The sequence below is a fragment of the Falco rusticolus genome, chromosome 7 (genome assembly GCF_015220075.1).
Source record: "Falco rusticolus isolate bFalRus1 chromosome 7, bFalRus1.pri, whole genome shotgun sequence".
NCBI lineage: Eukaryota > Metazoa > Chordata > Aves > Falconiformes > Falconidae > Falco > Falco rusticolus.
The window spans coordinates 32,104,242-32,125,841 of NC_051193.1; the positions used below are offsets into that span (position 1 = coordinate 32,104,242).

At 44.2% G+C, this 21,600-nt stretch overlaps 1 protein-coding gene across 1 annotated transcript; it reads left to right on the forward strand.

Moving 5' to 3' along the window:
• Positions 1 to 733: 733 nt before the first annotated feature.
• DHRS7 (dehydrogenase/reductase 7) lies at positions 734 to 21,426 on the forward strand. The gene is made up of 7 exons (XM_037393487.1): positions 734 to 903; positions 5,795 to 5,947; positions 11,908 to 12,014; positions 12,945 to 13,184; positions 18,638 to 18,760; positions 20,245 to 20,460; positions 21,214 to 21,426. The coding sequence occupies exons 1-7, from the start codon at positions 777 to 779 to the stop codon at positions 21,247 to 21,249; spliced, it is 1,002 nt and encodes a 333-aa protein (XP_037249384.1). The 5' UTR covers positions 734 to 776; the 3' UTR covers positions 21,250 to 21,426.
• Positions 21,427 to 21,600: the final 174 nt, after the last annotated feature.

Sequence of the window (21,600 nt, forward strand, 5' to 3'; positions counted from 1 at the left end):
GCAGGCGTCCTTCACTCCCGCAATTTTTATCAACTCCTTTTCTTCCTCCTGTCTGAACCCTGGGATTCGGGTGAGTTGGGGAGGTTCTGGGTCATGCATGCGACAAAACCCGCCGCTGCCTGCAGCATGAGGGGTGCGGGGTGTCTGTGCCAAGGCCCGGGGGTGGCTGCAGCGGGGCTGGGAGCCGCCGGCCCGCTTCGGCGGGGAGAGGGAGTTTTTGGTGTCTCCAAGGGACGGCCATGAGGCTCTTCTCGGGAAGATGGGCGACAGTGTGCGATCTCTCACCGCCACAGCCAAACCGCCCTGGCCACCCCCAGCGCCGAGGTGGCGCAGCGGCCCAAGCGGTTTACCGGCAGGGGAAGGCGGCGCAGCCCGCTGCCCTCGGGGGCACCTGCCGGCGGGAAAACAGACGAGGGCCCTGCTCCCAGCAACGCCCTTCGCCCCCGGCACAAGCGCGGCCTCTCCCCTACAAACCCGGCGCTTATCGCCGCAGCCTTGACTGCGCCGGCCGCGCCGCCAGGCTCCCGCCGGGGCCGCCTCGGGGCCGGGAGCGGGCCAGGCCGCGGCGGGGCCAACGGGGCGGGGCCAGCGGTGCGGAGCGGGGCCGCCCGCCCCTGCCCGGCGGGGAGAAGGGGTGGAAGGGGAGGCGAGAGGCCGGGAGGAGCCGGCGCTGGGCTGCTGCGGGCCGGCACCGGCTGCAGGCAGCGGGGGCGGCTCCTGCCTCGCCGCGGCCCTGATAAAGGGGCGCCGCGGTGGGCGGGCGGCGGTAGGCGGCCATGGCGTGGGGCTGCGAGCTCTGCCTGGCGCTGGCGGCCGGAGCCCTCCTGGCCCTGCTGTTCCGCTGGCTGCGGGCCGACGGCGACCTCACGCTGCTGTGGGCCGAGTGGCGGGGGAAGAAGCCAGGTAAAGGCGCCCGCCAGCCGCCGCCGAGTGCCGGGAGGGGGGCGGCGGGGCCCGGGGCGGGGCGCGGTGCCGCCGGGGGCGGGCTTGGTGCGCTCGGTGCGGGGAAAGGGGATGGCGGCGGGCGGGGAGCGGGCGAGGCCCCGGGGTCGGGGCTGGCGGCGCTTCAGCTCGGTGGAACCAACCCTCGGCAGCTGCCCGACGGGCTTATCCATAAAAACAACCCCGAAGCCACAATCTTCCAGCCCTCGCCCAGCAGGCGCCAATGAAGTAGCTCGCTAAAAGCAGCTCCGCAGCGGTGGCGAGCTCTGGCAGGCCTGTGGCGAAGGCTGGCGCGTTTGGCCGCAAAACGGTTGTTCTGCCCAGCTCCTGGGTGGGCAGCCGTGCGGGCAGCCGCCCGCGGTGGGTGCCTGGCCGGGGGGCGGCGGGTGGCAGGCAGGGTGGCCACGGAGCAGGGTGCTCGGCGGGGTGGCCGTGAAGGGGGATGCTCGCCGCTTGTGGCTGCGATGAGTTGCTTCGTAGTTTGTTTGCTGTCCCGTTTCAGTTTGTTCTGGCATCCTCAAGCAGATCTCAGCATCACGGTGGTGCTGGAAGTGTTTAACAATGAAGCAGATGTATCTTAGTGTATGGATTAAGTGGGTTTCCTCACGTGAGAATTGTGCCCTCTAAGGCATAAGGGAACAACAGCACCACACGGTTGCTGTCTGGCTTTACACCACTGTTCTGTAAGGTGCCGCTTTTGACACCTGCGGATACAAAAGTTGAATAATAAAATGCCATCAGAGATTTTCAGTTCTTGCTGCTGTTGATCTTTATAACCAGACTGTGATTATGCCTGCTTCTGGATAAAGATCTTTAGAAATCATAGGTTTATTTGCTTAATAGGGGCTTTTGAAAAGAAAAGCCTCAAGTTCCTGAATATCCCCTCCCAGCTTAGCCAGCAGTTGCCATCTGGGGCTGCTGTGAGCTGCTGGGTGCAGGTGGCTCAGGTGAAAGCAGGGAGCTGGTGCCATCGGTGACCACGCAACAGCCTTTTCTTGCACCTGGCTGGTTGGCGGCAGAAGCTGAACTGAAAGAAGATGGGATGAGGGACACTACAGGCTGTCCCATGTGGGAAATGAAACTGGGTGTTGGGTTGAGATAGGACCGCATGGAATGAAGGTGGAGTAAGGGTTTGGACTTGAGACCATGTTTTGGTAAGGGATGGTGGTGCAGGTGAAGGTCAGCATTCGGAAAGGCTTGAGAGAAGAGTAGGACAACTTCTTGAGACCTCTCTGTCTTTTGCTTTCAGTAGAAGCTTACTGCAAAAGTGCTAGTCCATGGGATGGGCAGAACAGAAAAGCACATAAAAGTAATAAAGCTCTAATAAACATTAAATTTAGACCTGTGTGAGTGATCTTCTGTAACTCTTTGGATATGCAGCCCAAAGTTTTATAGGAACTCCATCAGGTAGTTGCCTTAGTGTAAGAAAACTACAGAAAAGCTTTGTGTGTGGACTTTGCAAAGATCACGGAAAGACTCTAGGGCAGAGAAACAAGCTAAATCTCAACTAATACAAACGGAATTGAAGCTTTGTCTCAAGGGATCTGTGTGCAATGCACATCAAGATGTAAGAGCTCTCAGTTGGACATTGAATGTAGCCTTCAGTCTTGTTGGAAGCCTGGAAACCTTCTAACTAGTCTCTAAAGGTTCCCATGTAAAGAGCAATGTAGTAATTTTCTGATGTAGTTGTTCCAACATGTAATCTAAGAAGAATCAGGTACAATTTTGTCAACATAAGCTTCTTTACTCTGCAAAGAGGTGAGCTGTGTTTTGTGTCCCCCCTGCAGCCGCGCCCCCCCCCCCCATCTCCCAGCCTTAGCGTTTGTGATTAAATGCTATAGTTTGAGCTACATATTTTAGTTAAGTGGCATTCTGCTAATTGTTTAGCCATATACATGTGGAATGGTGGTGCCACAGTGCTGATCCTAACCGTTCAGGTAGGAAAATGGAAGGGACAAACACTAGAAAAGATGCTTCTTTAAATATGTTCTTCCTTTTCCTCGTCCCCATATTGTGCACATAATGTGGCATGCCTTGGTAAGTGATGCGTGAATCCCATGGAAAAAACCCTTGATTTTACTTAAAGCTGTTACTAGAGCGGTCACTCTTGCAGTCATACCCTGTTATCGCCTTCTACAACAGTATTATGGATGTCGAAGTTTTTGGAGGTAAAAATACCAGAAAGCAGAGTGATCTCATTTGTTTCTTGTGCTGTAAACTATAATTATGTAGAAAGGCCTTAATGGAGGGAAGACCACTTCCATTTCAATGATTCAGTTCTATAGGGAGAATTTACTTTCGGATTTTGGCATTGGCAGGTGCTGGATTGTCTCCCATCTTCTAAGTATTTGTGTGGTCAGGAGACAAGGGTTACTGGGTGCTGGATGACTTTCCTTATGTGCTGTGTTTCACTAGCTGAACAGCAGTCACTCCAAATGGTGTGACTTTCACAGGCAGATTAATACTATCAAGCTAAGGCGGACCCTTTCACATATGAAAGCCTACTTTTAAGCTGGGGGTAATGGTATAATTCTTTAGGGCTGTGAGGAGGATGTTCTGCTTTAAACCTCCTCGCCCCAGATTTTTTTCATGAATGAAATGACATGGCAACCTTGTGCTATAGGAGCTATAAAATACTGGAAAAAACCCCGTGAATAGAGCTACAAAAGCACTTCTTGAGTTACTTGCAGTACTATTCTGTTCAACCTCTCATTTGTTATGCCTTGTAATACAGTAGTTAATGGTTAATAATAGTATAATCTGCTTTTATTCTTTAACTTTTAAACTTTTATTTCCAGTAAGAACAGGACACTTATTCTGGAGCAAGCCAGTGGTTTGATACTTGTTCTACAAGGGCATTTGAGCTAGGTCTGCCATTATGTTAACTCCCAGTAGCTCAGTGCTTGGTAACTATCAGCACTGGGAAATCAGTGGAAAACTTTCCTTATCTCAGTTAATTATTCTGTCCACAGAACAAGATCCTGAATAATTTCAGTGAAGCTGCCTAAGACAGGTTGGGGACAGGAAACTTGTGTAGCAGTAGGAAGCGGATTTGTTTTCAGTAGCAAGAGGAGATGAGTGTGGTAAGCAGGGTTGAAAGTATGTCCATGTGTTGTTTTGTTCATGTAGTATTTGTCTACATTGGTTTTCTGCCAAACAAACAAACCAAAGATAAGTCCCCATGTTTCTTGTGGTTGATTTAATGAATTGGTAATATATTGGAATAAAACTGTAGGAAAAGAGTGTGAATGAACTTTATGTATAGCAGCCATTTGGTATAACTATTAATTCAGTGGTTACTCCTACAACTTCAGCAACACCTCTTTCCACCTCCAAAGTTCATACCCTTAGAATACATCTGTCCTTTGGAAAGTGACTGTTTTGCTGTTATTGTTTTAAAAAGTGAACAGAAAAACCCAGACAACCCCAAACCACCAAAGCTTGGTTTTATGAGGGATTTTTCTTTGGCTAAAATACAGTCAGCTTAAAACCAAAACAAGTAATACTCACTGCCAGTGCCACAAACTCAAGCTGAGCTCTGATCATCAGTCTTGAGTATCTGCTCATGAAGGGTAGAAGGTTTTGGTACTAATCTCTTCATGGGATTTATGTTAAGACTCTGAAAGTGAAATTTGAAACAGTGTGGTGTAGAGAGAACCAGGAACTGGGTACGGAAGTAAGCAGGAAGTACTAGCAGTCCCAGCCACTGGCTGCAGTGGAAAAGAAGTACTTTTTCTAAATTAAATGAGTGGCTAAGTTTCAGTGAGCTGAAAAATGCTGTTCTGGCTTTTTTCAAAATAGAACTGACTTTAAGTCTCAGGAGCTGCATTTGACTCTGCTGTTTGGATTATATCATGCAATCTTCCTTGTTTGGCCAGGCATTGTTGGAATACTCTTTCTGTGCAAAATTGAGAAATAGGGAAAATCTGACTCAAGTACTCAAGAGCACTGCTGACAGGAGCTCCTCCTTCTAAGACTAATCTTGAAGAACATGTGCAAGTGTTAGGTAATGGCACGTTCTGGAAGGTGCTCTGATATTAGTGTTAATTTGTTCTTAAATCATGTTCTAGAATTAAATTGGTGATTTTCAGCCATCTGTTGTATTTGACGATTTTGGATACGTGCCTGGAAAACTAAGCCTTTTCCCAGTACCCAGGTGTATTACGGAGTGAGGATGATTGCAAACAAGGGGGAACAGGCATATAAGCAGAGGAGTAAAAGTAGTAGGATGCTCTTATTTTTACTACAGGTTGAAAAAGTGTGCCTGGGCAGGAACTATGAGTACACGGGAAATTCACACGTAAGCTTATACCTTTGGAACTCTTTGTACTGGACTCTGGCCAATGCAGGAATTAACCTGCAGCAGATGATACAAAACAAAGTAGATGAACACGTGTTTGGTTTGCTGTGATTAGCTTTCTTCAGAGAATGTTATTCTGTTGGTAGTTACTTAGGAACACTTTTGAGGTAGGACATTATTGGGAAAGGTTTACTTAGGCTTTTGTTTGCATTTGCAATACAGTAGCTGTTTCCTGTCACTTCCAAGAAGTCTCCCTTTTCCTCTGAAGCTCTCTTTGATGAGGTTAGTGGAAATGCTGTGTGAGGGATGGCTTGCAGAAATGCAATCAGATTTCTTCCATCAGGTAGATAATCAGTGTTTATTCAGATTAGCCTTGGAACAAAGTTCAAGTGGCAACAGAACAGCTATGAACAGTTTCACAACTGTGTGTGACCAAAAAATAAAGAAGTCAGGATTTTGTAACAGCCGCCCCAAATGAGCATATTTCTTAAAAACAGTATCAGATTGTACCCCTGCAGTGACTTTGAACTGCTGTCTTGATTCTTTTGATAGAAAATGAACTACGTGGCAAGGTTGTCTGGGTGACAGGAGCTTCAAGTGGAATTGGAGAAGAATTGGCTTACCAGCTATCAAAGATAGGAGCCTTGCTTGCCATCTCTGCAAGAAGAGAGGATGAGCTCGAAAGAGTGAAAAAGAAATGCCTTGGTAAGTATAACTTACTGCTTCATGTGAGCAGCTCCACTCTTACCGTGATGGAGCTGCCACAGATGTACTGACCCATATATCACAGGAATAAATTTCATGATGAAAGTAAACTTTACACATAACTTCACTGTACATTTGCAGCTGGTATTTTCTTTTCATGAGTGAGAAGCCTTTGTATAGACTTGCCTTATGAGTTCTTTCATTAGCCAATATTACCTAACAATCTCATTATCAATTGCAAGTGGTCTTGTAAGATACTAGATTAAGAGGACTAAATACTGTGGGGAATGGAGGAAACGGTCTGATGGGTATCATCCTGTTGAGAACCAAACCATGTAGCTGCATGCTACTAAGAAGTCTTTTTCTTCAGGTTTGTCCATGTTACAGGCAGACTCTTAACTCCTTTTCCAAAGAAGAAATTCAGTTATTAGAAACATTCACAAAAAGTTGTTGTGAGCAGGTACAAGAAAGAGGATCTCCTATATGTAGATCAAGAGGAACAAATGTGAAGTGGAACGTATAACTATTCCAGTTCTTTCATATGCCTGCTGAGTCAATGGTCTGGCTTCATTCCTCCTGTTTCTCTTTCCCTCCTGTTTTCTGGCTTGACAGTGAGAGGGGTAGGCAGTGAATTCACGCTGATAAATAGAGGTTTTGAACATGGTTAACATTATGTCTCTTTCAGACCATTTATCCTCCATAGCTCAGTATGCAGTATTTAATACTGAGTATGTTATCACACTGACAGTTCATTCCTAGTAATGTTGATAGAATGTCCACAGTCCACTTGGAATGTGTGCTAGTGGATAATGAAATGTTTATCTTGGGTTAGCACCTAAACGTTTCTAGATATCTAAGTCATAGCAGGGTACTCTAAAAGTCTGTCAAGGAGCTTTCAAAAATTCACAACTCCTTAGTTCAATTTTCTGATGCTTCAAAAAAGTGGTCACTCAAATAGTTGTCTTCCAAAAGAAGCAAGGGGCGTAAGACAGTGTGGTTAAGTGGTAATCATGGCAAAATTCCAGTGCTATATGACGCAATGTTTAGCGGTCAGTAGAAGTATGGGACTACATTTGCGTCTGTGGCTGGCTGTTGTTATTGCAAAACTGCTAACACCAAACAGGCTGGCAGGAGCCATAATCCTGGATATGCATTTTCAGGCAACACTTGTATGAGAACGCAGTGTGCTAAGGAATATTCAGAAACATTATTTCAATTGATGTGAACCAAGAGCACAGATTTATCTAGGATGATTTCTGCCTCTGCAGCTTCAAGTGACCCTGTAAATGTTTTAGCTGTTGTATGTGCTAGCTTCAAAGTCTTACGTAGCCATGTGTTCTGCAAGTATATGCTGCTGAACTTTAGCTGTAGGTCAGATTAGTAGGAAGACTGGAAACTCTTCAGTAACATAGTTACTCCATATTCTCTATAGCCAGCCTGTAAGTAGTGGAAGACAGTAGTTGGGCCCACTTCCCGTCTTATCCTTCTCAAGGATGTGTAAAGCCAGCTTCCACCCCTTTCCTTGATTATTATGTGTGCTAGCCCCTCTGACCATCTTAGTGGCTCTAAGATACGCTATCTCCAATTCATCTGTATTTATCTGAACTAAGGGGGTCCAAAACTGGACACAGTACTCTAGATTCAGTCTTAGAATCCTGTGTAGAGGCACTTAAAAATCACTTCCCTCAGTCTGCTCTTGCTAGCACAGCCCGTTAGCATTTGCAATTGCCAGAGCTAATTTCTGACTTAGATGCAACTTGCTGTGGTCCTTCCGTCAGGACCTCAGGTCTTGTTTGGAGAGCTGATGCACAGCCATATGGGCGTTGGCCTGCAGTACTGCATAGCATTATCCTATCCCAGGTGTGAAATTTTGCATTTGACTTTATTGAGCTTAATGAGGTTTGTCAGGCTGTTCTTACTGCTTGTTAAGATGCCTCTGAATGACAGTCCTAACCTCCAACATAGCAACTGCTCCTCTGAACTTGATGTTAACTGAAAATTTGCTGAAAGCCTGTGTTTTGTCCCATCATCTGAGTCATTAATGAAAACATTAAAAGATACTGGTCATGGAGGGATACCACATAGAACTGACCACCAGTTAGACTGTGAAAGGTTGGTTGCTATTCTTTGGGCCTGGTGATCCAGCCTGTTTTTCACGTGCATTATAATTCACTCATGTAGACCCCTCATATTTCCCCAATATATCTTCAAGGATGCTATGGAAGACAGCATAGAAAGCTACACAGTCAAGGTAAGCAACATCCACTGCTCTCCCCTTGTCCACAGAGCCAGTCATCTCATCACAAAAAACAGTTAAGTTGGTCAGGCAGTATATGCTGAATCTATGCTGGCTTTTCCCAGTCACCTTCAGGTATTTGGAAATTGCTTTCAGGAGGAATTGCCACATAATTTTCCCAAGGACTGCGGTTAGGCTGTGTGACATTTGGTTTTCTCCAGTCACAGGGAAGCTACTCCACTGAGCGAGTGCCTTCTAAAGATGAGTGACATAGGTCAAACTCTTATAAATCTTGATGTATGTGTTGCCCTGCTTATATGTGGAGTTTGTCCCTAACTTGGTCTTCCTCTGACACTGGTAGTATTTCTTTCCCGCAGAGTCTAGCCTCAGGCTTGTGGGAGACCTGAGAGGAGATCTCGCCAGTGAAGACTAATGCAAAGACTAAGGCAATGAATACCTCATGTTCTTCTGTGCCCTTCGTCACTTCCTTGCCATCCCTATTCAGCAGTGAGCTTCCTGTTGTTGGTGCTGTACCTACAAAGTCCTTGTTGCCTTTCACATTCCTCACCAGCTTCAACTCTGAGTCTTGATCTTCCTGATTCCGTCCTTGTGCGCTTGGGCAGTGTGGGACCATGTGCTTCCTGGGTGGCTTCTCCCTGCTTCCACCTGCATGTTTTCTTTTTGCAATTGAGTTCAGGAGTATTCTGTAAAATTTGAGTAGTGTGGAACGTGTTAACATTGAGCTGCAACATATGACATCAGCTTGAATTTTGCTGTTTTATATGGCATAAGTGGACTAATAGGCTTTAACATGCCCGCTGTAGATGCTCTACACAGCAGCCACTTAACTAGATAATTTGCATATTTATGTCAGAAGCAAGCATGTGTATCTTATTTAAAGTTTACAGACACCACCCTGTGATACGTGCTTATGCATTCTACACTGCTTAAAAGCTGAAGGGGAGAGAGAGAGAGAGAAGGAAAGTACTGTAAAAGCTATGGCAATACCTGATGAGTCATGCATATGACAACTCAACACTTCATTGCACTTCTGCAGGAGGGAGAGAAAACAACCTGTGTAACTTGGTTCCTGCAAGTGGCTTCTGTATTTCCCCCAGCCACTCTCTGCAATGTAAGCTGAATTTCACTACTAATGTTGGAGGCTGTTTTCTCTCAAAAGTCCTGAAAAGAAAAAGGAGTAAGTGGGGGAATGTTTCTCTTTTTTTTTTTTTTTTTTTTTTTGACAAAGCTCAAATACGATTTAAATATGGATAGGCCAAATGAATGACAATCTATAAGTTCTAGTACTATACAGTAATTGACATTAGAATGGATCTTAGGAGGTCATGTTGTTCAGCCTCTGCTAAAAGCTCATGTCTTGTTAAAGAGCATTATACAGGATAGAAATAAGAGGTAGAAGGAAGCGCTGAAGAGATGGAAAATAAAGGTTCTGTGCCGAGTATTAGTGTTTATTGTATTGGGAGAAACTGCTATCTTGGATTAACATGTATTGAAAAAGAGTTGTTGATCTGAAAACCTCTAGGGAATCCTGGAGGCAAGAGGTATACGCTTGATGTTGTAACAAAATATTATTTTAAGTCAGTATCAGTTATGCAGCTGTCTTTTCAAAAAACAAGTTGGCTTTGGGTGGTTGTAACCGTGTTTCAGTTAAAAAGTAATTAGAACTTAACCCTCAACAGGGAAGAGGCAGCCCATGATTGCTTGAGAGGAAAATGTCAGTCAGAAGACTGGCTGCTTGGTGGTTGGGCAGTTTGATCCCAACCAGAAGCAGTGTTGTGTAAAGCTGCTATGTAAGGAGGCTTTAAAGGACCTCCGGGAAAACTGTGCACTAGAAGTGTACGGGTTCACAGCTGGTGAAAGTGGCCTTTGTTCAGTGTAGGCTGAGCTTTGAGTGTGAAGTTTCAGATGCATCTGAAAGCTGGTGGCCATGTGTACTTTGCAGCTGGAGACACTTCACTAAAGGATGTCAACTACCATAAGTTAGCATTCGCGTAAGGCGATGAACTCTAAACAAAGGTCTCCCACTTTGGAAGAAGTGGGTTATCGTAATTGTTGCCTTAGAGACATTGGTTTGGTAATAGGCAGAAAAGGAAGTGGAACATTAGGGGTCATTATTAATATTATTAATAGTAATAATTAGGAGAATATCATACTGGCTTGAACTGGGACTTATACGTGCCTTCAACACTTGCACAGTTCTGGTCATCTGCCACAAAAACAATGGGATGAGTAGGTGGTAGAAGCTCACCCTGGAAAAGAAGTGAGGAAACTGATAGAGATGTACGGTCTGAGTACTTTTGGGGGTGGAAATCAGGCTGGGCTACGGATTGCTCCAAAACAAAAACTAGGCTTCTGGTTTGGTATTTCCTGAAGTCAAAAGTTTCTTACGTGATATAAAAGAGCACTTCCTTCTATATCAGCAGTCTGTGTCTCTTCCTCTGCTTTTTTTCTTTCCCCACTATATCGCTTTTGGGGCTGGGTTGATGGTGTGGTCTTGTTAATCCATGGCAGAAACACTCCACTGTGCAAATCTGCTTGAGGGAGCACGATGTAGAGGTGTGGCTCTGTAAACATAGTTTAAACTACATGGATTTTATTGCTGTGTTTCTGGAAGAAATGGAGGGGAAAACGCGTGTGAAGGGGTTGGAGTGAGCAATAAATGAAAATACTGGCAGCTTTAAACCAGACAGATGCGTTTATTTTAATCAGTAGCCTAAATACTAACAATTTTTGAACAGAGGCAACTTAGGGATTTTAGTCTCCTCCTTATTTGTACATCACTGTAATGACAAGTTTAACCTTACCTGTATATGCAAGAAGTAGTAATTAAAAAATCAGATGCTTAGGCCTGCTAAAGAGGGCAGATGGTTAAAGGGGAGCAGGTACACTAGCTGTGGCTAGGAATCAATTTAGAAACAAAAATAGCACTATCAAACTAAGTAAAGAAAATCATGTTATATGTGGTTAAAAAAAGTGAGAAGATTAACATTGAAGATTGTATTTTTTGTGAGTCATCTGTTCCAAAACCCCAAGGTAACAAATTGCTGCTGAAGAGATATGTTTTATGGAAAAGGTCAGTTGTTCTGAAGTGACAGTGGTAGAAACACTCAACATGGAGGCTTGAACTTGATGACAGCGGACTTTTATTTCAGGAGATGGATATATTAAAAGCTGTCAAACAAAAACCTTCTCTTTCTACCTCCTCCAATAATCTTACCATCTCTAGACTTTGCCTCATAGCTACTTATGTATGTATGTTGTGGTTTGGGTCTAAATTGTACTAGTCCTGGTGTCGGGAATAAACATGCTTGACTAGTTAACATGTAAGCAAAGTTATGCTGCCAGTACGCTGTGCTTCTGAATGGCTTAGTGGGAAATTTCAGTTGCACGTTACTCCCAGATTTTGCAATTTATTTGGAGATTTGAGTAGTCTATATTGTGCTACACAAGCCTGTTCAAAAAAGTCAAGCTTTTCACAAGCAAAACCATAATGATGAGAAAAGAAAGACTTGGTAGGAACAGATTAAAAATGGATTACGTGTGGAAATTAAAATGAAAAGAAACCAGGGATTTTATTTCCAACTTAGTGTTATGGTTTCTTGGTGTCTTTCTAATGAAAATGTGGTGTAAAGCACATTAAATTTCCCACAATTGTTATGTTTGTAATCTTATTGGTTCCCGTTGACTTTACGGTTAATTTTAGAGATTAGCGACTTGAGTGAAAGAGATATCCACGTTCTGCGTCTTGACTTGACTGACAGAAGCTCTCATGAAGCTGCAACCAACCGTGTAATTCAGCATTTTGGCAAGGTAAGGTGTGCTTCTGGGGTTAAACTTTTTCTTCTTTATCTCCTATACTTGTATTTCACTTTTATTCTATTGTATGGTAAATTCACTAGTGTCTACATCTTTTTTAAGTTTCAGTGTTTGCAGAGATGCAGCAATGAACAGATAACCACTGGTCATCTGGTCATTACCAAGAACTAAAAACTCACTTGCTTGATGTCGCTGAATTTCTGGACCAACTGGAGCAATCCTCAGCTGTATATTTAGGGCTTAAAATTGCATGTGAAAGTCAGAACCTTTATTTGGTAGTTTCAGCAATGTGTGTAATTTGGGTTCAGAACCATGTGGACCAAAACTGAACATCTGGCACAATTGTTTACGTTGTTTGGTGCATAGTTTTCTTGATTGCTAGTCCAGAGTATGGAGTTAAGAAAATAGCAGTCAGACCTGATCAATATTAAATACAACATGCAAAACTTCAAACTAGGCCTTTAATCCACTGATACTTTGATTTTTGCAGTGAAATTACTGGCACCATATTTTTTTTCTTCTGTTCTTTACTGTAGTTAGTTTCTGGGTTTGGACAAAACATATTTTCCGAGATCACCTTGCAGGACCTGAGTGTTAGGTGTTACTTGCTACAGTGCAGCAAGTTTAAAACGTGTTGTGTGGAAAGCAACTTTCCAGCTGCCAGGGTTCCTGTACTAGGAGTTTACCTTGTTTGGCATCAAATGCTGTATTCCTGTTCGGTTGACTCGGTTCAAGATTTGCCAGCCTGCTGTTCGAAGGGGGGGCTGGTGGGGGGAGAGCACTGCTGACACTTGTGCAGCAGCTTGTGCATGGCAGAGGTGACACCAGAAGGAAGAGAACAGTCACTTAACAACTGCCTGAGGAAGCACCTTTTAGTGGTAAAGGAAATGTGTTCTATTAATCTATCATTGTATTTTCCCCGAGATTGATGTTTTGATCAACAATGGTGGACGCTCCCAACGCTCCTTGTTTGTGGATACAAACCTGGATGTCTACGAAGCCATAATGGGACTTAACTACCTAGGTACAATCTCGTTAACAAAACATGTGCTGAATCACATGATCCAAAGGAAAAAAGGAAAAATTGTTACTGTGAGCAGTGTGATGGGTATCATGGGAGCTCCTCTTGCTTCTGGGTACTGTGCCAGCAAGCATGCTCTGCAGGTAAGTTACATTTCTGAGGTTAATTAAACCCTGCGTAATAGACCAGCATCAGTTAGTGCTGTAGCAGAGGACTATTCTCTGCAGAAAATGCAAGTATTGCTTGAAATTGCACACAGCATATGTAACTCCCTCAGGTGTTGAAAGTCCTTTAAAACTAATTTGCTCTGAAATGCAAAGTATCTCAGCTTCCAGTGTAGATTTATTTTCCTGACCAAAATTGAAATGCTGTCCTAGTTGGGCCTAATGGCCGTGTAGTTAAATTCCAATGTGAAACACAAGACCTTTGCCTCTGGCCTTCAGATGAAGGAATACCTAAATCAGAGGATTATGCTTTTGCATATAGAAGCCCTAATATTCTCATCTTAATGCATTTAGGGAGGAACAGTCACTGGTGAGAGTTTTAGGCCTACAGGAAATCTTTAGGACAGTGAGTGGTAAAGCAGACTACTAAGAGAAATGAGAATTCCTGACGTAGCTGGGAACATCTGAATGCATCTTCCCAGCAGTTCTGAATGGTGCTGTGGTGTGAAGAACTGGCAGCTCATACTGTCTTAGAAGCTATTTTCTGCATAAACACTCAACTTTCAGTATTGCTTGGAAAAAGTTTTTGAAAGTAGTTGCACTTGCATAAAAAACCATAGAAGAAGAGCTCAGAGAAGTAGCGGGGGGGGAAAAAAACCTGCCTGTATCATTGAGGAATCATTTGTTTAACTGGTAAATTTGTTTAGACATATTTGTCTTTCACCAGTGTTTGACTTCCTGCTAATGTACTCTTTGATCTCGGTAAAATAAACTTCAGCTGTGCTCAGTGATGGTTTAAAAAAACTGGCACCTTCTTATTCTCTGCTGGATTTAAACATATAAACAGAGTAACTCTGCTTAAGCTATGGGATCAGTATTTTTTTGACAATTTGGCTAACAATAACAAAAATGTAACAAGTGGCTGACACAGCAAGCCACTAGACACTTGAAAGAATGAAGATGTAGAAGACAGCGACCGACCTCTGCTAATAAAAAGTTTTCAGTTAGTGACAGGGAGAGTGCTCTTCACTTGAGTGGCAGCGATGAAATTGCCCATTAGAGGCCCCCTCTTGGTTTAAGTCTACTAGGTTCAAATTAGAAGAATTCAACGAGCAGAAGCATGAATTCCCTTTATGCTCCTTCATTAAGTGTTCTTTCAGTTGAATTATCTTTTGGGTGTGGTGCAGTTGGTCAAAGCATGGCTAATTAGTTGCAGAGCACAAGGAACTCCTCTTGCTTTAAAAATGCTTGGAACGTTAAAATCAAGAACATGGGCGAAGCTTTAAAGAGATAGTTTACTAAAAATTCGGGATTAATTAAAATAAGCAAACTAAACTGCTTATATCTTTGTTAGCTTATACCTCTGCTCAATAACCAGGCCAGGCTCCAAACCACCTTTCTTGTTTCTTTGACAGTAATTCTGCAAATACTAATTGCAGGTGTTTAAAACATGATTTGCAATATAGATTTCAAAAAGACTGTCTGAGAGTGTCTTTATCAGCCTGGAGTTATGGCTAGGTGTGGGCATGAAAATCCCAAAAAGCTAGAAAAGCTTTTTTTGAAATATCAAACTTTACCAGTACAGTTCAGGTAAAGGAAGTCTGTAGCAATGGCATTCTTCTTCAGGTAGCCCATCTCTGATGATGACCAAGAAGAAATGGCTATAGAGAGGGTAAGGGGGGAAATAATACGAAGTATAAAGTGATACTTTTCCTGTTGTGTTTTCCCAGCATGTGTCAACCTGTATTCTAAGGTCTTCTTGAAATGAAGATTGCATTTTGGTCACCAGCTAGTACATATGTGAGCCTGTCTGACATGAATTCGTTTATTAAGGTTTTGGGTTTTTTTAATTCATGCCTTGGAGTCTACCACAGCTGACAAAGTTAATGCTGCCATCTTAATCATGCCCTTTTTCAAAAAGTCCCTCCTTTTGTTTGGGGGTTTGGGTTTTTTTCTTTTTTAAATTTCTTTTAAATGGCAGTTGGAGGAGGAAGGAAGGAATTCTGTTAAGAATTAAGATTTGTTCTTGAAACAATCACGCTTTGATTCATGCCAACTGGAATTCTTCATAACAATGTTATGAGAGTACCCTTTATCTCAGTTCCGAGTGCTGTAAGAGCGTGAGTCAAGTCCACAGGAGTCTGCATCTGACTGATGCAGTTCCTCTCCTATCGTGCTGATGCTCATGACGATCATGTGCCATTTATCTAGTTGCAGTTCACATAATTGGTGGCATGTGGAGTGGATCAGAAATGGTGGCAGATCTGATCTGAAAAAAGAAAACGTTCCTTAATCAAGAATTTGTCTAACAAACATATGGACTGTACTGAGCAGCAACCACTACTCTCTTTGTATAGTTACTGGTCATTAGGGCAATTTCTAAATGTTTCTGGCCTAGCAGAAGTCAGTTCAGCTTCACTTTCTTCAGCATCTGCTAGGATTTGGGCACTAAGCTGGAAAGGCCCAGAGATGGCTTCAAGCAGTTCCTGTTCCACGTACCCTGTGTCTGTATGTTAGTCTGGCTTCAGTCTGGGCTTGGTGGCAACACTCAGATGCTGCCTTTTGCACTTGAGTTCCTTTACTGCTCCTAAAACTGGGCCTGCCCCTTGCCTGAATTTGGAAAAAGAGAGCACTTTCTTTTCTTTCTTAGGAATTTTAAGCTTCTTTTCTGGGATGAAGTGGAGGAATCCCATACCAGCTATCTTTGGATATCTAAGATAAGTGCTGGAATTAGAGAAGCCTTATATACTGTGGGTAGAGCCTCCAGAGGAGAGGGCATGTAAGATTCTGGCTCTTCTCAGCATGAATGAGCTAGGATGTCAGCTGAGCGAGTGCTTCGGCCATCCTGTGTTGCTGGTGGAGATTGTACTTCCTGGATGGTGTAGAAACTTGGAATTGCAGCCCAAGGGAAGGAGGGGGCACACAAACCCCTTGAAATGGAGGGGGTAACAGAACAGCTACAGAGAAGAAACGGGACCATGCCGTGATCTCTAGCTATGTGCGTTTTGTGTTTACAGGCTGTGCAAGCCTCTAATGAAATAGTGCTGACTTTGACGGTGCTACTCAAGCAGCACTCTGAGAAAAGCCTCAGCAGCCCTGTGCTCAGCTGCTGTGTGGACAGGATCTCCCAAAGATAACGTAACATCACTGGACCAACGCTCAGCTTTTGGTGTCTTGCAGCTTGCTCGGGTCAGCCAGGCTCCCTTTGTGAGAGCTGGAGAGAAGCAGCAATCTGAGCGTGCCAGAGCCAGTGTCCTCTGCAGGAAGGTGTCTGAAATCGCCTCCAGAGCCTGCTACTGCTGCGTGCCTTCGTATGGCTGCTCAGGACTGTGGGCAGGTGCCTATTCTTAGGTAGAATTTGGATCCCAGTAGCCTCCCAGCATTTGAGCAGGCGTAGGTGCTTTGTTACAAGTGACCGAGCAATGTTTCTGGCTTCCTTTTTATCAAAGCATTCCCAGACACACACATACCCCCTTCCACCTCCTCAGCTTCTGGAAGTACATCTCCTTCAGCCAAAATGGGAGTCAATTCTGTTCCTCAGCATCCCAAATCAACAGGGAGTGATGAGGGAGTGTAGGCTGGCAGAGCTCTTGCTTAGTCCTGCTCATGTAGTTCAGCGTTGACGAAATAACTGAGGGTTGCCCAGAGGAGGGAAGGTAGCTGCGTGGGCTGCTGTGCAGGCTGTGTCCTGGAGAGTCTGGGCTTCCCGCTGTGGTGAGCAGGATGCAAAGTACTCATGTGAACAAGCAGCAGTAGCATGTCTTGCCCTCACCCGAGCAGCCATGCTCATGACACACGCTGCTGCTTCTTACCGTTGGGGTCTAGCGTCTTTTTACTTGTTACTTTTTCCTCAGCTGGACCGATGGCACATCTTTTGTGACAGGACTGCACAGCTTGGGGGTTATGGCGCTTCTCTGAGATAAGTGGGCTCAGGACCCCTCAGGGAAAGAAGGGGATGTGGGGAGTGCAGGTCGGGGCTGTCGTGTTAGCCTGGAGGGGTAGGTAAAGCACAGCTGTATTGGTGCCACATCTGGTGCGCGCTGGGGTGGAGGAGGCTCCTCCTGGGGCAGGAGGCAATCCAGGGGAGGTCCTGGGCTTTTAATCTAGGACAGCCAGGTGGCTGGCAGATCTGAGGTGCTTCCCCATGTGTCCAGAAGCAGACTTCTAGGCATGTAAGTGTCTTTAATGTTACAGCTTAGCCCTCAAGAAGTTACACATCTCCAGGCTTTGATAACATGCTGTGAAGATCTGGTACTAGATATGGGGCCTGCAGGTACTTGGGACTTTAAATACATGGTTAGTGTTTTTGCAGAACCTAACTGCAAAGTGTGTATGGGAAATTAGAGCCCATGTTCTTGGTCATAGGTGTGCAACTTGCGCCGGTGTGCAACTCATTGCCTGGCTTTAGTGGATTGCCCCAGCCAACTGCCTCTGTGTCACGCCAGGACATCTGACTGGTTTTAGCCCTGTGTTGCAATTTAGTGAAGGGCTCTGGGTCAGCCGAGCCCTCTTCCCAAGCTGATGGGAGCACGAATGATAAACTTGCTGCAGTCGGAGAAGTTTACTAGCCTGTGCTTGCGCTCTCTCTGTTGTGACACAACATGATGTGTTAGAATAAATACAAGGAACTGTTATCAACCAGGTCAAAGACAAGACATGATGTGGTATTTGCTAAATCATGGCTCTACAGTGTTTGACCAGCAGCTTCAGTAGGAAGCACCTTCCTGCACTGGTCATGTTCCCCCTAATAGTTGCTGTCTAAGTGTGAATGGCTACAGAGGTTAAGAAAACTTTATCCTGTTCACTTAAAAGAAATACTTCCAGCTTTTGATAATTGTAGTTTAACTTAGATACATGGCTAGCATATTGCTGAGCCAAAATATGATTTATATCGATGTGGATGCAAATTTCAAATTCTGCAGTGAATTCAGTGGTGCAGAATTACCCCCCTAAAATCTCAGGGTGCACCTTTGACTTAATATGCTGAAAAGCTTTCCTCCTCCTCTTACATAAAACCAGTGCCACTTACTCAAAAGAAACAACTTTAAGTCTTTAATCTTGCCACAAAGAGCAAAAGATAATTTCCATTATATTGCAGTTCTTACGATTGGTGGCACTTCCACCACCAAAACAGTGAGGCTCGTCCTCAACACAGGGCCAGCAGAGTCCGGCTGTACTTTAGAGGAACTATTATGTATTTGAGAAGTCAAGGCTAGATTCCTCAGTGATTTACATAGCAATGTCTATAATTGCAGATAAAATTTTAAATTAGCCATTGAGTGTGAAAAGTCAAAGAAAGTAGTAGGAATTGCTTTTAGTGGAATACAGTTGCCTTCACAGCGTAGAACTAGTATAAAAACGTGTGGTCAGTTAAATCTTGGTACATGCAGAAACATGGTGAAGGAAGATTACATTACAGTCTCTTCTTCTAGGGATTTTTTAATTCTCTTCGGACTGAGCTGACTGACTACCCCGAGATAAGTATTATCAACATATGCCCAGGGCCTGTACAGTCTAAGATTATACAAAATGTCTTTACGGAGGATCTTGCAAAGGTAAGGACTCAATTCTGTGGTGATTAAATCCAACTTTTGTAGCAGGACCAGTGATCCTTTTGTGGTTTTCTTTTCTTTTTCCCTGCTTAGCCAGCGCTAACCTTGCCTTCTTAGCAAGAAATGCTTTAATTGGTGCAGAACTATGTATAAGCTTGTAATTCTTTGTGGTATCAATTGAGTCCATATTAAATGAAAATATAAAGCTAGAATTGTTATGCCTCCTCTCTTCAAACACATACAATTCAAGTCTAGTAAAATATACTGTATAGCCATCCTGCTACAGTTTCTGGGGAAAAGCCAGGATTTTCTGGACGGTTCTGCGTGCAGTATACTATCCTTTCTGCACAGGTAGCTTTTTGTTTGTGCTAGTCACGATGTCCCGTTTGGTTGATGCTGTTATTGGCAAAGCTGCTATATTTAGCTGATACAAGGCATGCATTCTTCTCCTGTTAGTGATTGTTCAAGGAGAAAAGCAAAACTTTTTAATAAAGGCTGTCTAACAAAGTAGCTGGCAGAATTTGCTGCTGTGATACATTAAAACATCATCTGTCCTAAATTCAGTCAATTCAAAGCTTAGGATAATCCACCAGTGAGGGGAGCAGGGGGGAGGGATATCTCCCATCATTGAATCAAGTTCTGAAAGGATTTTTGGCTTGCAAAACTTCATACTTCTGTGAAAGATGTACTTTCCGAGCAATCTCAAAAGCTTGCAAAACAAATTCCTCAGATTTCAGCGTGGCAGAAGACCTAGGAGGAAGACCTAATCTAGGCCAAATTGCTTTTGCACTGGAAAACAGAAAAACAGATTGTTAGAGCAGCCTCTTATTGCTGGAATGAAATGTAAATCAATTCACAGGGCTGTGGCTTACGGTCACTGTCACTAAGTGATACCTGTGGACAAGATTTCAAGTAAGACACCCCGGCACTGAAGCAGCCGGTTACTTTTCTCTTGCTTGAGATGACTGCCCATGGAGCAGGGCTGGTAGGAATATTTAAGTTAATGGGGAATGTGGCTTCATCTATTAACTTGGTTACTGTGTAACTTGTAGCATACAAGGGGGTAGGCACCCGGGAGCAGGAAAGTTCCCATTTCTCAGAGCCCTCAGCTGCAGAATGGGTGACCTGTTAACGACAGCTCCATTTCACAATAAATTAGAAGCCATGCTGCAGCAGGACAGTTTGGAGATCCATGGTTTTTTTTAACCTTTGACCCATCAATCAAGGCATTACCTGAAAAGGTGCTTTATTTAAAAGCACGTGTGCTACAGCAAGGTGGTTGGTGTTCCCAAGCTGAAAACTAGAGGCTAGTGAGCCATGGGTTCCCCAGCCCCAGGCTCTGCTGTACCGGCTGGATTATTCTACTGGTACACAATGGAGAAACTGGTGGGGCTACATCAGCTACACTGAGCCTGGCCCTTTCTCTCCCTTGTTGCACACAAACAGAGATCCAGTTCCAATCCCTCCTCACTCTCTCTCCCCTCCAGTCCATAGAGAACAGCGGTGATCAGTCCCACAAGATGCCAACTGACCGGTGTGTCCGGCTCACCCTGGTGAGCACAGCCAATGACCTGAAGGAGGCCTGGATCAGTGACAACCCCTACCTGGCCGTTTGCTACCTCTGGCAGTATGCGCCCACGTGGGCTTGGTGGCTGATGAACAGAATGGGCAAGAGGAGGATACAGAACTTTAAGAGCGGAGTGGTAAGTTTATTCCTCTCTTCTCTGCTTGCTTTCTTTTTTTACTCTGCTGACAGACTCTTTAGCCACGGGAATGTAGGGATTGCATTTTGGATCCGGTTCTTGTTTTCCTCTTCACTTCCTAGCAGCTGGTGGCAGGCCAGGCTCCAGTGCTGCATGCCTGGTAGTCTAGAATTACTGCAGTGTGGTCACAGCACAGTGAAATCAGCACATCTTGCAGTGCCAAAGGTCTTGCCTCTGATCTTCATCACATGGGCTACAACTTGAGAACTCGCCATTAATGCAGAGCTGAGTTATAAGTCACTAGCATAAATGATTTAATGCAACTTGGAATTAAGACTGTTGAAAACATCTCCCTTGGTTGTGTCTAGTTTTTAGATCAGGCACGTAATCTGAGCACCTCCCAGAAGCACATTAAACCATACTGCTGCCGGTCAGGGCTCCTCACTCATATTTACGTCCCTGAAGACAGATCTGTACTGCAGTGTTCTGTTCTTGCAATATTACTCAGTAGATGATATTTATTCTGTGTTTCTGTTGAACTTGCTACAAAAAAGCATGTTAAAAGTACTCCAAAACCAGGAAATGCACAAAGCAAAAATAAAGATGGCACACGCAGCTTAAAACTTTCTCCTTCTGCACTGCAACTACCCACTGCCGCAAGCTCTTTCAGGTGAAATAACACTGTGGGTGAAGGACTTAAATCCAGCAGGAAGCAGTACACTAAATCAGTATTTCCCCTCTCTCTCTCTCCAGGATGCTGATGCCTCTTATTCAAGAAAGAAGAAGTAAGGATGAGTACCTACAAAATCCTGCTGTTCTCGTGCTAAGGCTGAGAAACCTTTTGTTTGCAGTCATGCAATATGGAAAAGCTTTTTTTCCTCTGTTTTATCTTTGTTATCATTTACCTTGACAAACCTATCAAGGCGTATACACGCTTGACTCAATAAAAATCTCTTTCTAAACATACCTGTTTGATGTCAAACTCCCATAGGCTGAATTTTTACGCTTACAAGAACGGAGACAGAAAAGGCCAGGCAGTATTACTTTGTTTTTCTACTGCTATGACATTGGCAAGTACTAGGTGAGCAGGGCAGAAGTTATATACCCCCAGGATCCTCTTTCTCTCACTTCTGTTCCTAA